The sequence below is a fragment of the Pteropus medius genome, unplaced genomic scaffold (genome assembly GCF_902729225.1).
Source record: "Pteropus medius unplaced genomic scaffold, Ma_sr-lr_union100, whole genome shotgun sequence".
Lineage (NCBI taxonomy): Eukaryota > Metazoa > Chordata > Mammalia > Chiroptera > Pteropodidae > Pteropus > Pteropus medius.
The window spans coordinates 4,443,687-4,458,439 of NW_024343732.1; the positions used below are offsets into that span (position 1 = coordinate 4,443,687).

General features: G+C 35.7%; 1 protein-coding gene across 2 annotated transcripts in view; it reads left to right on the forward strand.

Moving 5' to 3' along the window:
* XPO7 (exportin 7) overlaps nt 1-14,753 on the forward strand; it is a 78,835-nt gene that overhangs the window by 34,566 nt on the left and 29,516 nt on the right. The window contains exons 2-5 of one of the 2 annotated variants that reach the window (XM_039868012.1): nt 9,738-9,884; nt 11,765-11,858; nt 12,414-12,580; nt 13,571-13,663. In XM_039868012.1, coding sequence (XP_039723946.1) covers nt 9,738-9,884; nt 11,765-11,858; nt 12,414-12,580; nt 13,571-13,663 — 501 coding nt within the window. The remainder of the gene's footprint in view (nt 1-9,737; nt 9,885-11,764; nt 11,859-12,413; nt 12,581-13,570; nt 13,664-14,753) is intronic. The other variant, XM_039868013.1, reaches the window with a different exon arrangement.

The window sequence follows — 14,753 nt, forward strand, 5'->3', positions numbered from 1 at the left end:
ATGTCCCCGTTCTGTGTTACAGTTCTGGTTTCCTGCATTCCATGTTTACCTTTTCATAGGATTGCTCCTATTTTGGCGTGAAGCACATTCTTTAATAGAAGCATTCTTGTGGTTTTCTATGCCTGCAGAAGCTTTTTTCTACCCTCACACTTGATTACTTGTTGGACTGTGTATAGCTTTCTATGTTGATCATTTTCTTTCAGAACCTTGCAGGCATCTTTCTGTTGGCTTGTTTCCAGTTTTGCTTTTGTGATGTCCAGAGCCATCTGATACATGCTCGTTCATGCGTTACCTGGGTTGGGTTTTGTTTTTGTTCTTTGTCCCCGACCTCAGAGCAGCTTATAGAACTTCTTGTTGTCCCTCAGGTTTCTGAGGTTTCACAGTAAGGAGCCTTGGGTATGACTTGATTTTCATCTCTAATGCTGGGCATTTGGTAGACCCTTTCATTCTGGTAACCGATCATCTTCAGTTCTAGGAAATTTTCTTGAGTTATTTTGTTGATAATTTCTCTCCTTCACTATTCTCCGTTCTGTCTGGAACTCCTGTTAATTAGATGTTGGACCTCTGGAACTAGGTCTCTGACTTTATCTTTGCTCTCTCATTTCTAGTCTCTGTCCTTTTTCTCTGCTTTCTGAGAGACTTGTTTTCCAATCCTCTGATAGAATATTTGGTCCCTGCTAATGTAGTTTTAATTTCTAAGATCTCTTTTTATGTTTCTGGAATGTTTCTTTTTTTGGAGCACCTTGTTTTTAATCCACAGTTGCAATATATTTTCTTATTTCTTTGATACGCTTAATATGTTCCCCCTCCCCACCTTGATTTCGTTATTAATTTTTTTTAAGTTTCTTCCTGCACAATTTCTGTTTGTTCCAGGTTGTTCTTTATGTGTTGGTTTAGATCGATATTGTTAAAAGGTAAACTGAGGCATGTTAAACAAATTTTTAAGAGTATTTGAGCAAAAATCTATTTGAATTGGGCAGCATCCAACCAAGCAGACAGAAAGGAGCTCCAAAGAGCTGTTCAAAATGAAAGACTTTTAAAGGGAACAGGAACAAGAAATTTAAACTAGGCACACCAGGTTGGTTATTGCAAAGTTACTATCCTTTAGAGAATGACAGGGGTCTGTGCGGTAGATTACCTAACTAGTGCTGATCGGGCAATTCCTGATTGACTGGGTTAAGATTCCATTTCTGGGAGAGCTGAAACTAATTAAACCTCAGTTTGGTGACATGGGGCTTAGCATAAGCGACTCCATTTTGGGTCTTTTGTCTTCCATGTTAAAGGTTTTCTTCACATTTCTGGTAATCCTTAATGATTTGCTCAAAATCAAGGTTAAGAGTCTACAAAGCCAATTGGAAGCTCTTAGTGTGGAGGTAAGGGTTGTCTGCTTGAGACATCGCAGTATGGTAATCTGTGCCTTTTATTGGGTGACCCCTGTATCAGTGCATCTTTAGGTATTTCCTTTGTGACTAACAAGATTTCTGGGGGAAATCTTTCAACTCCTGCCTACAGAGTATGGTCCGGACACTGGCATATCTGGGTAGAAGGAACCCAATAAGGGAAGACACAGAAGCATTAATGTGCATTTGGCCACTTAATCAACCTGTTAACTATATGATACCCACATCTTCAAATGTGCTTTTGACTGGCACGTGACTCCCAGTTCAGAGAAAGAGGGACAGTCATTCAGAGGTATAGAGCAGGGGAAGACATCTGGGAATCTGACTTCTCACAAACACTTTCCCCTTGTTCTTCCTTGCTTTGGCCAGTCCACTCCACCCTAATATCTGAGCACGGAGCGAAAATCAGGCTGGTGTGCAGCTTTTTGCAACCCTGGCAAGGGATTTGACTTTCCTCCGTCAAGTCAGCTGTCACCGATTTTTCTGGATTCCAAAATTTTCTTGATATTGTCCCCTCTCATCATAATTTTTGTGGGATTATGACTTTTTATTTTTAAAAAATCCCTTTAGTGTTGTTTCAGTTAGATTTGGGGAGGGAACAAAATTAGATGTGTGGTCAATCTGCCATTTTAACACAAAGTCCTTTCAGAAGCTTTGAAAAAATTAGACTTGTTCATGTAAGGCAACTTTATGAAGCTCCTACTGTGTACCAGACACTGAGGCACACTCTTGTCCTTTCCATGAAGTGTGTGCATTAGTACTCATTAACTAAAATCGCAATACTTAATTATTATAAATGGCAGTTTAAGCAAACGTTTGAGTCAGTGTGCAAGAATTTGAGTATTATAGACATTAATATGGAAGTTACATAAATTAATAAATACCTCTGAACAAATGCCTGTAACAGTGGCAATATAATCATTTCTGTGGGGAAATAAGTGCTGAACACCACCCAGTGATGCCAGAGATACAATCAGTCCTCATTATTCCTGGTAGTTATATTCTATAAAGTTGCCAAGAACACTGATTTAGCAAATGCTAAACCATCGCTCTTAGAGGAAATACAGGCTGAGGTTCCTGCCATCCCCTGGTCACAGTATTTTCATCAGCCAGTCAGCCTACAACCTTGTTTTATTTGTGTTTCTGTGTAAGAACACCTTGTTTAATAGGCCTCAATGCAGCTTATCTAACACATATTTTCACACAGCCTTCTTGCACTTAGGAACACTGGACAGCACTTCAGCACTATGCTTGGGGGTCATTTTAAACAGCAAAATCATCAGCAAAAAGCACAAAACTGTAAGAAACCTGGCGCTGAATAAAACACAAGCCATATACACTAGTTTATGGTATGAGAGCTGAAACAAGAAGGCGCAGCGTCACTGTGCTCTGCCTCAGCTGGGAATTTGTATGTCAGGCTTCTCACATTTTTCGCCATTCCAAGCATATCCACAAATGACCACAAAATTGCTGTGAGTGCTGATTTGGGGGTTACAAATAAGTTTTAGCAAGTAGGTAAATTTACATATATGGAATTCACAAAGTATGAAGATCACTTGTATGTTGTGTCCCCAGTCCCTTTAGCCCTATAGGGAAAGGCATTTATAACCCCTCTAGAAGAAACATTTCAGTTTTTATATGTATTTATGCATGTGCTTATAAAAGCTCTTCTCCAGAGTTTTTAGTAGCCAACGTAATCGATACTAGCTAGTAATAAACTCTGTAATTAACAATTTACATAGATTATATTACCTCATTGAGTTTTACAACCTTGTGAAGAGGATGTTATTTCTATTTAAAAGAAATGAAAACTAGTTCGAAAGATTTGAGTTACTTATTCATACTCCCACAGTTAGTAATAGAGGAACAAGGATTTGTCTGACATCCTAGGTCTTAACTGTTACTGACCCTGTACTCCAAAAGCATCCTCATTCCTGCTGCTGGGTCACTGAGTTGTTAGTAAGCTCCTATGCTACAGTGAGCAGGATGTGTGGGAGTGTTACCTGATTTATTTTTTAAGTATAATTCTCTCGTAAAAATTTGCCATGACTATTGTTTTCATGATCATTTTAATTTTAATATTTGCTTACTTTTAAAGCTGATTTAGTTATATAATTAAAATAGGAAAACCAGCATATGACAGTCATAGAATTTTAGAATTCTATGGCAGTGTTTTAAAAACAATATAGTAAAATCACTTATTTTACATATTAGAAAATTAAAACTACAGGAGATTAACTTACCCAAAGTCACATAGTTAGTTACTAAAACAAGTATCCAAATTTTGCTTACCTCTCAATCTAACTCTTTTAATTCTCTTTCTGCCTAAGTTTTATTTAGCCCCTTATACTTAGAAGATTGTTTTAACCAAATTTGGCAAAAAGTTAGTACCCAAAGTTAAGCCAAAGTTAGTACCCAAAGTTAAACCATTGCTCTCTACTTTTTAACTTTGACATCCTGGAATGAACCACTGATAGGAGACAAAATTGCATTAAAGCTGGGGGAGAAAACTCAGATGTCTACAGGGGCCAGGTGCCTAGGAACTGCGGTGGCCTAAAGAGTCCCTGCCCAGAGCACCCTCTTGGTGTCATCTGATTACTGACACTTAAAAATGCAGGTCCAGTGTTATCAGATCTTCTAATTTTTAATAGGAAGCTAGAAAAGCAGATATTATTATGAAATATTGGCAACTATGTCAGACTTTAAAACCAAAGTTTTAAAAACCAGACAAAAAACAAAAATGTCTGTGGGCCGGTTTAAGGCTACCAGTGAGAAACCTCGTACTTTGGAAGATTCAGCTTACACTGCAGTTTTCATTCCTCTGCACTATGAGTGACTATGAGAAGGAACCAAAACCAGTTTCTAGTGACGTGTTAAATAAAAACTCTTGAGTTAAATTTTTAAGTCAGTAAACCATTTAGTAACCAGGCATAGTTAGTCTGGCTGTTTATGTCATGAAGTAATTTGTTTACATGTGTTTAGGCTGCATATTACCCACAATGCAAAATCATACGTGTTTATTACGAGTTAGAATTGATTAATATTTTGAAGTTCAGTGTAGCATTTTGCAGTCTCACATCACATGTTAGCAGACTTGCCATCCTTATCTAATGCATGCAAGGCTCTGGCGTAGAGTTATCACTTGCCGAAAATACGTATTTTATCTTGTTTTATGGCAATAGACATTACACAGCATCTGCAACCAGAAAGTTTTACCTACCCTCTTAGTATTGTCAGAAATGAAATGTCCCTAAATGCATCCAAAAGTCTTTATTTATTTACTGAGAAAATAATGCGAGTTATGGTTTTAAAAACATGAATTGATGTAAAACTAAAACATTCTAAATCTAAAGTGCAGTTTGCTGGTTATCGATGAACTTGTTTTCCATTACTATCAGAAAAAGATGAAAGTAAACACCTGAAGAATTTGGGGAGAACTGGCATTCATCCATCTTTTTGAAAAGCTTGTTGCATAACATACAGAAAAATACACAAATTATAAATGTACAATTAAGTGGATTTTCTTAAAATGAATGTGCCTGTGTAACTGGGACGCAGGTTAAAAAAATGAAACATTTATTTATATACTACTATTGATGGATATTTGGCTTTCGTTTTAGGAACTATACATTTATTGCTACCATGAAAATTCTTGTACATGCGTTTTTGGTGAGTTTAGTACACATCTTTGCTGGGTATGTCCTTAGGAGTGGAATAGCTAGGCCGTAGGGTATCATATGTTTAGCTTTCATGGATACTGCCAGGTTTCCAGTGTGTTTGAACCAACTCAGACTGCATGTGTTTCACGTCCGTACCAATGCCTGATCTTTTTAGTCATTCTAATGGATATCTCATTGTTGTCGAGATGAAGCACCTTTCATTTGCTTGTTTACCATTTTGATGTCCTCATATAAAGTACAGATTCAATTTGCCCTGACTTTGTAAACTTTTTCTTGAACTTTTAAAAATAAAGTTTGCATATGTTTGCATATGTAAACATTCTCACCTGGAGACCCAGCTACTTTCCCCCTATTGACTCCACTGCAGTAAGTACCATAATATATGTATAAAACCAAAATGGCTTTGGCCTACAGGAATGCCTTCTACATAACTTTATAAACAAGAAACCTTGCATGTAATGTTCTTTTCAGGCCATTTAAAATACCAACATTCATTACTAGTAAGAAAGAACAAATAAAAGTGATAGATACAGACATACTTTTTTAAAGTTTAGCCTTTGAAATAAATAGCCTTTTGCCTTTTTGGTTTTTGAATTTGTTTATGAATTCTGATTGGAAACAGAATCAGCTGTTAATAGTAATATGTTACTAATTAGAAGAGTTAATTTAGAAAAGAATGTGGCTTAAATTCGCCTTATCTGTACAGTTGTTGGGGTTTATTTTCCTGTTTACAAGTAATATATGATTGCGGTTATAGAAATATGTATAACATAGAAATTCAAAGTCTCCCATAATCTCACCTCCAGAGGTAATTGGTTTGTATTCATCCAGATTTTCTTATATGAATTTTCTAACATACAGCACAAATGATATACTCTACATACTGTTTTGCCGCTTGTTTTTTTAAATCTCACAGTAATTATTGTCACTAAATTTTTAGTTAAAAAAAAAATCTATGATAATTGGATATCCACTGACAATAAGAATGCTTATTGAATACATAAGAAATTAGTGTATCAATTTTATTAACCTTATAGGTCTTTAAAATTGTTCGTTTTCTAGCAGGTTTAGTATGCCTCTTTCAATTTATTTAACAAATGTTTTCCTAGTACACAGAAAAATTCCAACTAAGAAAGATCTAAATTAATGGAGTGTATGAACAGCTTGAAAGTGGCTTGATTTTTTAGCAATTCTTTTTATATTTAAGTCATCCTAAGCATGAAAATTCAGCTACTAAGTTGATATTTCTACTCTGTACTCTTCATGAGAACTTCTCTGGGTTGAGCCAGCCTTTACACCTGTAATAGGATGGTGGCTTCTGATCATGTCGTGGTTCAGTGGCTGTCGGATTAAGGATGTGCTCTTCAGAGCACCTGCAGATCTGACTAGTCATCCAAGGGGTCTGCTTGTTTTCTGGTTCAGTACTTGGCATTTATTGGAAATGTCATCGAACCTTCCCTAAAAGCGAGTCTCAGTCTGTGGTTGGGAAACTCCAGGTGGATTTTGTTTTAAAACAGTGAGTCTATTTTAAAACTCTGTACTGTTAGTTTTTTTTTTAAACATATTTTACAAATTAATGAAAATAAATTTCAAGGTATTCTGCTTTGTGGAGTAGTATAACATCTAATATACAAACAAAATCTTCACTTCCCTCTAAACCAGAGGCATCTCTTCAGATAGATTGTTATCTCCTGAGGTCCATAGTCTCAACTGATGGCACCTTATATTGAAAAGAAAATAATTGAGCTGCATTTTTCTCTATCTAAACATTAAAGAAGATACATTCTTGTAATACCTTCATTGTAACTGTTGATGAAATCAGTGTGGTCTAGATGTGGGGGTTTGATTGCTTTGAGTTTCTTGTCTTAAAGCAGTACTTCATTAGTTGAAGATCACCCTCCAGTTTTGTGAAGTATTTCACCCAGATGCGCTTTTCTGTTGCAGTGGGACCAGGTGGAAGCTCCTATGTGGATTGTGGGTTTAGCAATCTTAGGAATAGAAAATAGACATTCTTCTCTGGAGGCTTCTGTGTGACTCACCTGGCATCACATGATAGATATCCTGAAGGAGAACTGGTGAATAGGAGGAGGTTTCATACAGGTGTGACCGAGCAATGGGGAAAGATGCTGGGATGTGTCGTTGCTACTAACAACAATGTGAAGTACTGTTTTAAATAGGTAATTATAATTGTAGGATAAAAATATTTTATTCTGGGCCCAAAAGTGATTCAAATTAATCTCACTATTAGATTTGCTTTGGGAACATGAGGATCCAAAAGAAAGTAGTGTAAATGTCTCCGCCTCTCTCCCTCCATGGGAGGGCATGGGCAGCCCAAGTGAAATGACTCTTTTAACTCCGTGGTTTTCAGATGCTTCTACTAATTGTTTGGGAAAACAAAATTGTTTCCCATTTGTTCTTCTAGAAACAAAGAAATAGAGCTCTAGTTGTTAAAACTGTTTGTGTAAATGGTCAAATTACTTTTTTTTTTTTTTAACAATCTTGTTTCCTGAGCTGAGAACTCATTACTATGCTTACCCTGCAGTATGTTTTTGTCTGCTAAATTAAAGCAAATCAGAACAAAACAACAACGAAAAAAAGCTTACCATAACCTGCTTATTGGTTTTTAGCAGTAAGGAGCTACTGGTGACAGATGCTTAGCCATTGTCATGTGAACAACTTTGTTGTAATAAACATAAACAAGAGTTGCACTAGAGGTGCTACGGGGAACTGACTGATCAGATTTTAAGGAGAGTCATTATAACTTAAACAGAGTGACTGTTTAGGGAGTGTCTGTTCAGGATATTGGAAAGCTCAAAAGTGCGTGGTGGCTGTGAGGTTATGAGGCTGCTGCTGCTCCTCAGTACCCAACACCAGGTTTTACAGCTGTCTTTCCACTTTAGTTAGGGTGTCTTTCTGTTGATGTCTTCTGTGTTACCTATTTTTAAAATAATTTATATTCTTTTAAGTGAATCAGGAGGGGGGAAAAAAACTTGCCTGCTAGGTTGAAACAAAACCTTGTGAAAGAGATTTAATCTCTTGCTTAAGAATGTGGGGATTTATAATTAAGTTGATTCATTTGTCAGAAGTGTCTTGGGCCAGTATTGGCAAGCAAATCACTGACTTTCACATGCATTTTATGGAATATATGTAAGTAATTAGCCTTACTCTGTATTCTTTATGTTTATAAGCTATGTGAGAAAATCCAGGTACAGCTTATAGAAAACTTCATTACTTGAGATCAGCTTTGCAAGTGCAGTTTTCTCTATGCTTTTGAACTGAAGGTCTTAAGTGGAAGTCAGAGAGGAACCAATTAAACATAAGCCTCATCAGACTCTAAGATGTTGTGAAGGGTGGCTTGTTTGTTTGTTTTGGAGTGGGAGGTTGTGTTTGTTCTTGGGGGGCTCTCTGAAGTGAGACTGATGATGTTAGAGTGTCAGTATTTGTCTTTCTTGTTTCCTTTGGGTTAATATTTGAAATTTATTAATCATGTTGAGTAAAATAGGTATCCTGCCTTAAGGGCTTACCTGCTTAGTGGAAAAGCTGTGATTTATAAAGTCACAGCATAAGGAAATAAAGCGATAATAAAAGCTTTGGGCAGACTAGCTGTGTAATATATTTTAGGCTGTTTACCCAGGTTGGTTTGTTTATTATTTTTTTCGTTGTCAGAATTCTCGTTTCTAAAAGTAGGAACTCTCAAACTATTTAAACCAAATCTTGCTTGCTACTGTAGAAAATAGGCGCAGATTCCTTCTTAAAGTCCAAACCATTCCTTTAAAGACTAACCGATATTTGCCCTCCTCTCCAGTCAGTGAAAGGTGATAGTTAAGTCAACTCTTACTAGTTCTTTCCTCTTTGGTGTTAAGCATCACATTAAGTGGAAGTAGATTTGCAGCCCTTTAGGTTTTTGACCAAAGCACACGCCCATCCCCTTCCTGCCTGCCTGGAACTGGTTCAAGATTTGGAGAGAAGGGTTTGTTTGGGGGTGTTTCCCTTGTCTTATCTCTGTGTGAGCATATGCTAGGGTTGAATTTATTTTGACCCTTCCATTTTAAATTTGGGACCAAAGCAAGAGTTTAAAGTACAACAGGAGAGTCTGCTGAACTTTAGCCATGAGGGACCCAGGGAGGAAGGTGCGTACATGCATTTTGAAGCTTTCTCATAGAGGTTGGCCATCTTCATGCATACACATACTTGTAAGCTAATAACTACTAGGCAAAGGGAAAATATTTAAAACTGTGTAAAGATGTCTGTGATACCTATAGCGTGTGTTTATGTGCTTAGTTTTACAGCAGTGCCTCTAGTATTTATAATTTTGAGGAATAAATAAGTTCTGAATTTTTATTTGAAAACCTTTTGGAAAAGCTTGGGAAGATGGATATTTTCAAGGGAAAAAAATGTATCATTTGTGATTGATCCTTAAGGGAGTGACTGAAAAAGTATATAGATACTTTAGGCATTCTATCATTTTGTCTTCTAAAGCATAAATAAAGAGAGCTATAAATGGAATTTATTATCTAAGGTCACCCAGCTTCTCCTCAGAGTTGAGAAACAAGTCTCTCTTCATTGATTATTTTTATCTTTGTCTAGTAATTTCAAGCATAGTATCTTGTTCATAAACTAGGCTGGACTGATTTCTTTCTTGACTGATCTTTTCCAGAGCCTGGCTCAGCTAGAGAATCTGTGCAAACAGCTGTATGAAACCACAGATACAACCACTCGACTCCAGGCAGAAAAAGCCTTGGTTGAATTCACCAACAGCCCTGATTGCCTGAGCAAGTGCCAGCTACTCCTTGAAAGAGGAAGTGTACGTAAGATTTGAAAGGATAAAGGATGACAGAGGTTTAAGAAACTGTTCTGAGGGGTGGATTGGGATAGCTTCCATTCCTTGATTTTTCTAAGTGCTTCTGCCTTCTTAATTTTACTTTGAAAAAGCACCATACCTGCCACATTGGCAAAAAACAGGCTATACAGCCTCATCAAGAAAATCTCATTGAATATATATATTTTGTTCTGTCCTTTTTCATCTTGAATCAAATTTCTGGGACTCCTTTTCTGTTGTTTACTTTTAAGAACTGCCTCATATCGTCTACCAAGAAGTCAAGGCTGTACATAAATGACCTTTCTTAATTTATCAAGAGGGTAGAATTCTGGATGACTACGTTTTTTAATTTTCATTAGTAGTGTTACAGTATTATGCAGTAAATACAACAAATTACAGTTGTCTAAATAAAAATTATCCTTTAGTAGCTGGGGAAGCTAACTCTTTTTCCAAGTATCTGAAGGTTACAGAGTCATGGTCAGAGATTACGTAGTACTCTGTTCTGTTTTCACACGTAGTATTTTGTATATTTCTTTTCAATCACTCCATCTCAGGATTGATGCGCCTAGATGTGCACTATGGGAGAGATGCACAGCTATTCTTTCCAGCTGACTCCCGCTGGAGCCCCACAGTATCATCTCTAACGCTATTTTAACTCCAGATCCTCATGTTGACAGTCAGCAGGCTGGCATAAGATAGGATTTGTGCAATACTAAAAACAATTATAGTGGATTCTTCCTTTTTAATCTCTACTGACTTCTTAGTGACTTAGCAGATTTATTGGAATTATGTGTAAAGACCATTTACGTGTTATGTATTGTACAGTTATAGTTACACACTGTATTCTATAGTGACAGTAGCCCCTCTTGCATTATTAGTGATTTGACATACCCACTCTAATCAGTTTAACCCATGTTCAGGGGTGTTGAATAGAAAACACATGTCAAAGTCACCTTTATAGATTTTTTGTCTTAAGCTTAAAATTTTTATAACTGTTGTAATACCTGCGGATAGCCTGTTGTCTTAAGGACTTTTAGTTTCATAGAAAATTATCCTTGACCTTTGACTAAATTATTTTAATGGTTGAGTCTGTCCTTGTTATATGGCATTATAAATATACACATGGAGGAATTTGTATATGGCTCCTTCTTATATATTATGATCAGATAAATAATTCTAATTCTCCATAAGGTTAAAATGTATTAAAATCCACATTTAAGAATATAATGCTTTTCTATTGCTACGGGTATCATTTTTTTTCTCATAATTGTTATTAAATTACTTTAAAACATATACATTTCCCAAAGCTGTAGCTGATTGATATAAAGATATAATTTGGGAATTAACAGCATAATGTGGTCTAATACTTTTTTACTAATAAGTATTTTTCTCATACTTTTTTCTTTCTTTCTAATACCATACTATAAGAATATTTCGAAGTGACTTTGGGAATATTTTGAGGTGAAACTTTGAAACATCACTGTAACCAGGCTATTGATGGGAGAATATTTCTGGGTTTAAAAGAAAGAAGAGATTTGTCTTTAAAAGATCCTAATATTTTTCTGAAAAGATCCCTTCGAGCGTGTGCCCTTTTGAAGTGAGGCAGATATCCATATCAGATTCAGTTTGATCAGGCCATTCACATACCCTGCTCCTTGTCCATGATTGAAGTCAGCTAAATGTACATATATGCTATACGAGTCTCTTTTCCTTAGAGTGATAGACCCTCTAAAATCTGGAGGATCGAATGTAGCAAAACTAATTTTTTTTTAATCTAAGCAGAGATCTCCAAATAAAAAACTTTATGACTGATTAACTCAATAAAATTGACTTCTGAGTCCTTTCCCCTCCCCCTCTTTTCACAGTCATCGTATTCCCAGTTACTGGCAGCTACATGCCTTACAAAGCTTGTATCACGCACAAACAACCCTCTACCATTGGAACAACGAATAGATATTCGTAAGTAAAGAATTATCTGTTCTCTTAAAGAAATTAGTTTGTTTAATGATGTGCTAATGACAGTTATGTTTATGGTGTTTGTTTAATAATGTTCTGAAATTGCTAAGCATACAGAATATCTGGAATTCAGGGTTTTTCCAGAATTTGGGCTTATTATGAAAGTGAAAAGGGCCCAAAATAATTACTGCTAGATAAAGCCTAAGTAACCCCTTTAATTGTCAGGTTTCTTTCATTCAGTCTTTACAGCCAGTAATAACTAAGAAAATATTTTTTAAGGGTTTTGAATTCTGTGCAGACCGTGTTATTCAACCATCTAGGTAGGAGTAGATTCAAGGCTGCCATACTTCAGATTCTACATTTTGACAAGTGTAAAATTCACAATGGGAAAGCCTAGTCATCTTAAATTCAAAGTCCCATTTCTTAGTAGTATGAAGAATTAAGGGAGGTTAGGGTTAACAGTGTAAATTTACCATTTCTTGGACATTTGGTACATTTAAAGGTATGCACCCTTCTTTGGCAGAACTTTCTGTTATGTGTATTGTTTTTGTTTTATAGGAAACTATGTGCTCAACTACCTTGCCACTCGGCCAAAGTTGGCTACTTTTGTGACACAAGCACTAATTCAGTTATATGCCAGAATCACAAAACTGGGCTGGTTTGACTGTCAGAAGGATGACTATGTCTTCAGAAATGCAATCACAGATGTCACAAGGTTTTTACAGGTATATATATATTTGATGTAATAGGAATGGGAGAAGCAGCATGTTCATACTTCCTTATATATACTGTTCTACTTTCTGAAAATTACACAAAATAGAATTATTTGGTACATTCTCCTCTGTGTCTTTTTCACCCTTAATATGTCTTGGCTTTGCATGTTTACGTGTCAGCACAAACAAACCCTACTTCATTCTTTCTAATGCCTACGCACTATCCCAATCTAAAACACCATAATTTAACAAATCTCTTATAGGTGGGCATTTAGTTTATTTCTGTATTTTGACCTTTAAATAAATACTTAAGTGAATATCCTAGTCTATATATCTTGTCATACTTTGAATAAGTGTGTTTGTAGGGATTTTGGAATTATTCAAAGGGATATGTGTATTTTAGCTTTCAAAGAGATTTCCAAATCACCCTCAAAATAAGTTGCTTCTTCCAACAATTAAGAGTGCCTCCTTCCCTGTGCCATCACCCCGGGAGTGAAACTTATTTTGTTTTTCCAATTTAATAGGTAAAAAGAATTGATATCTCAGCGTAATGAATGAGACAAAACAAATTTTCATGTTTTCTACTTAATTATTGTTTTTCTGTGAATTTCCTATTTATATCTTATGTACATTTTTTGTAGGATACTTTGCCTTTTTCTTGTATACATTTTTTTTTGTAAATTATGTTATATATTCATTTGCTTTTATCTTAAATGTGTTTTGTCACTTTTTTTAATAATGTGTATGGTATAATGCTTATGGGTATTTTTAAAATACTAAATGTTTCAATTTTGATGTAGTCAGATTTAGCAGTCTTCCTTTATGGCAGTTAGGTTTTATGTCCTGCAAAGCAGCAGTTTTAAACTATAATTTCTTGCTACCTTGTCTAGGCAGTTTTAATAGAAACACATGATTCTGTCATTTCAAAAGTATGACTGCATTCCCAGTGCTGAAATTAAGCTGCACACACCACCTCTTTCTTCCTTACTTTTTTTTTACCAGGATAGTGTTGAATACTGCATCATTGGCGTCACAATTTTATCTCAGCTAACCAATGAAATTAATCAAGTAAGTGCTACAGCCTTCCTCATTGAAGTAAGTGCCATATTTTTTCTTAGTATTGGTGTTTTCTGCTCTGTGTGGGATGATCTTTTTTGGCAGTTGTGTGCTTTTGCGGTAAGTGATTAATGCCTTTTTGAAACAAAACAGTTCCATTGAGCTTTCCTCTGTAAGTGCAGCCTACCTCACTCTTTTTGTCCTTGTTCCCGTCTGTCTCCAGAATATTTCATCCTCCCATCTCAGCTTTCCTTATTGGTATTAAGGTTCATTATTAGAGATGAGAGCAGTGGTCCTAAGTCAAAACCTTAATAAAGTAATTGCTTTGCTAACGAAAAAGAATGAGTCCCAAAAAAAGGATCACAAGGGCGAAACCAGCATCATTAGTGTGCCCCTTCTGCTGTATATACTACTATGTATTTATAACCACTTAAAAATCAATTTCCGTATCCTGTTTAGTTAAAGATTTTGCTGGTAATCTTTTCAGAATGCATGAAACATTCTGATAAATTCCAAATAATTTTTTAAATAGTCATTGATGATACAGATCACTACAGAGGAAACACCAGTGGCTTTCTTTTGCTCTGGCTATTATTTTCTCAGTCATTTACTTTTGTATCCAGCTCAAATTTTATAATTATTGAACAGGCCAGTATATTAGTTGTAACATCTCACCCTTCAGTTGTCAGCTAATAATTACATTGTTATTGCTATTGCTCATATTTATGCAGATATTTTTATTAACCCTTAGAAATTTTAACTGAATTAGTACTATTTTAAATGCACTTGCTTATAGCCTGTTAAAATCTAGAGTCCATACTGTGTTCTCTATCAAATGCAGTCCCCATTGTGGTTGGTAATTATCACAATATTTTGAGTTATTACTTTGTAACAGGCACTTTATTTGAATTAACTAATTTTATTTTCACAATAGTTCTACATAGGTACTGTGGTTATGCCATTTTCTAGATAAGGACACTGAGGCGCATAAAGGTTAAATAATTTGTCTAAGGTGTCACAGTTAGCAAACAACAGTATCTGAGTTGAAACCCACATAGCCTTACTCCAGAGCCTGTGCTCTTAATAACTAACTTCTTACTTAGCTACTATTACCTTTGTAGTAGGAGGG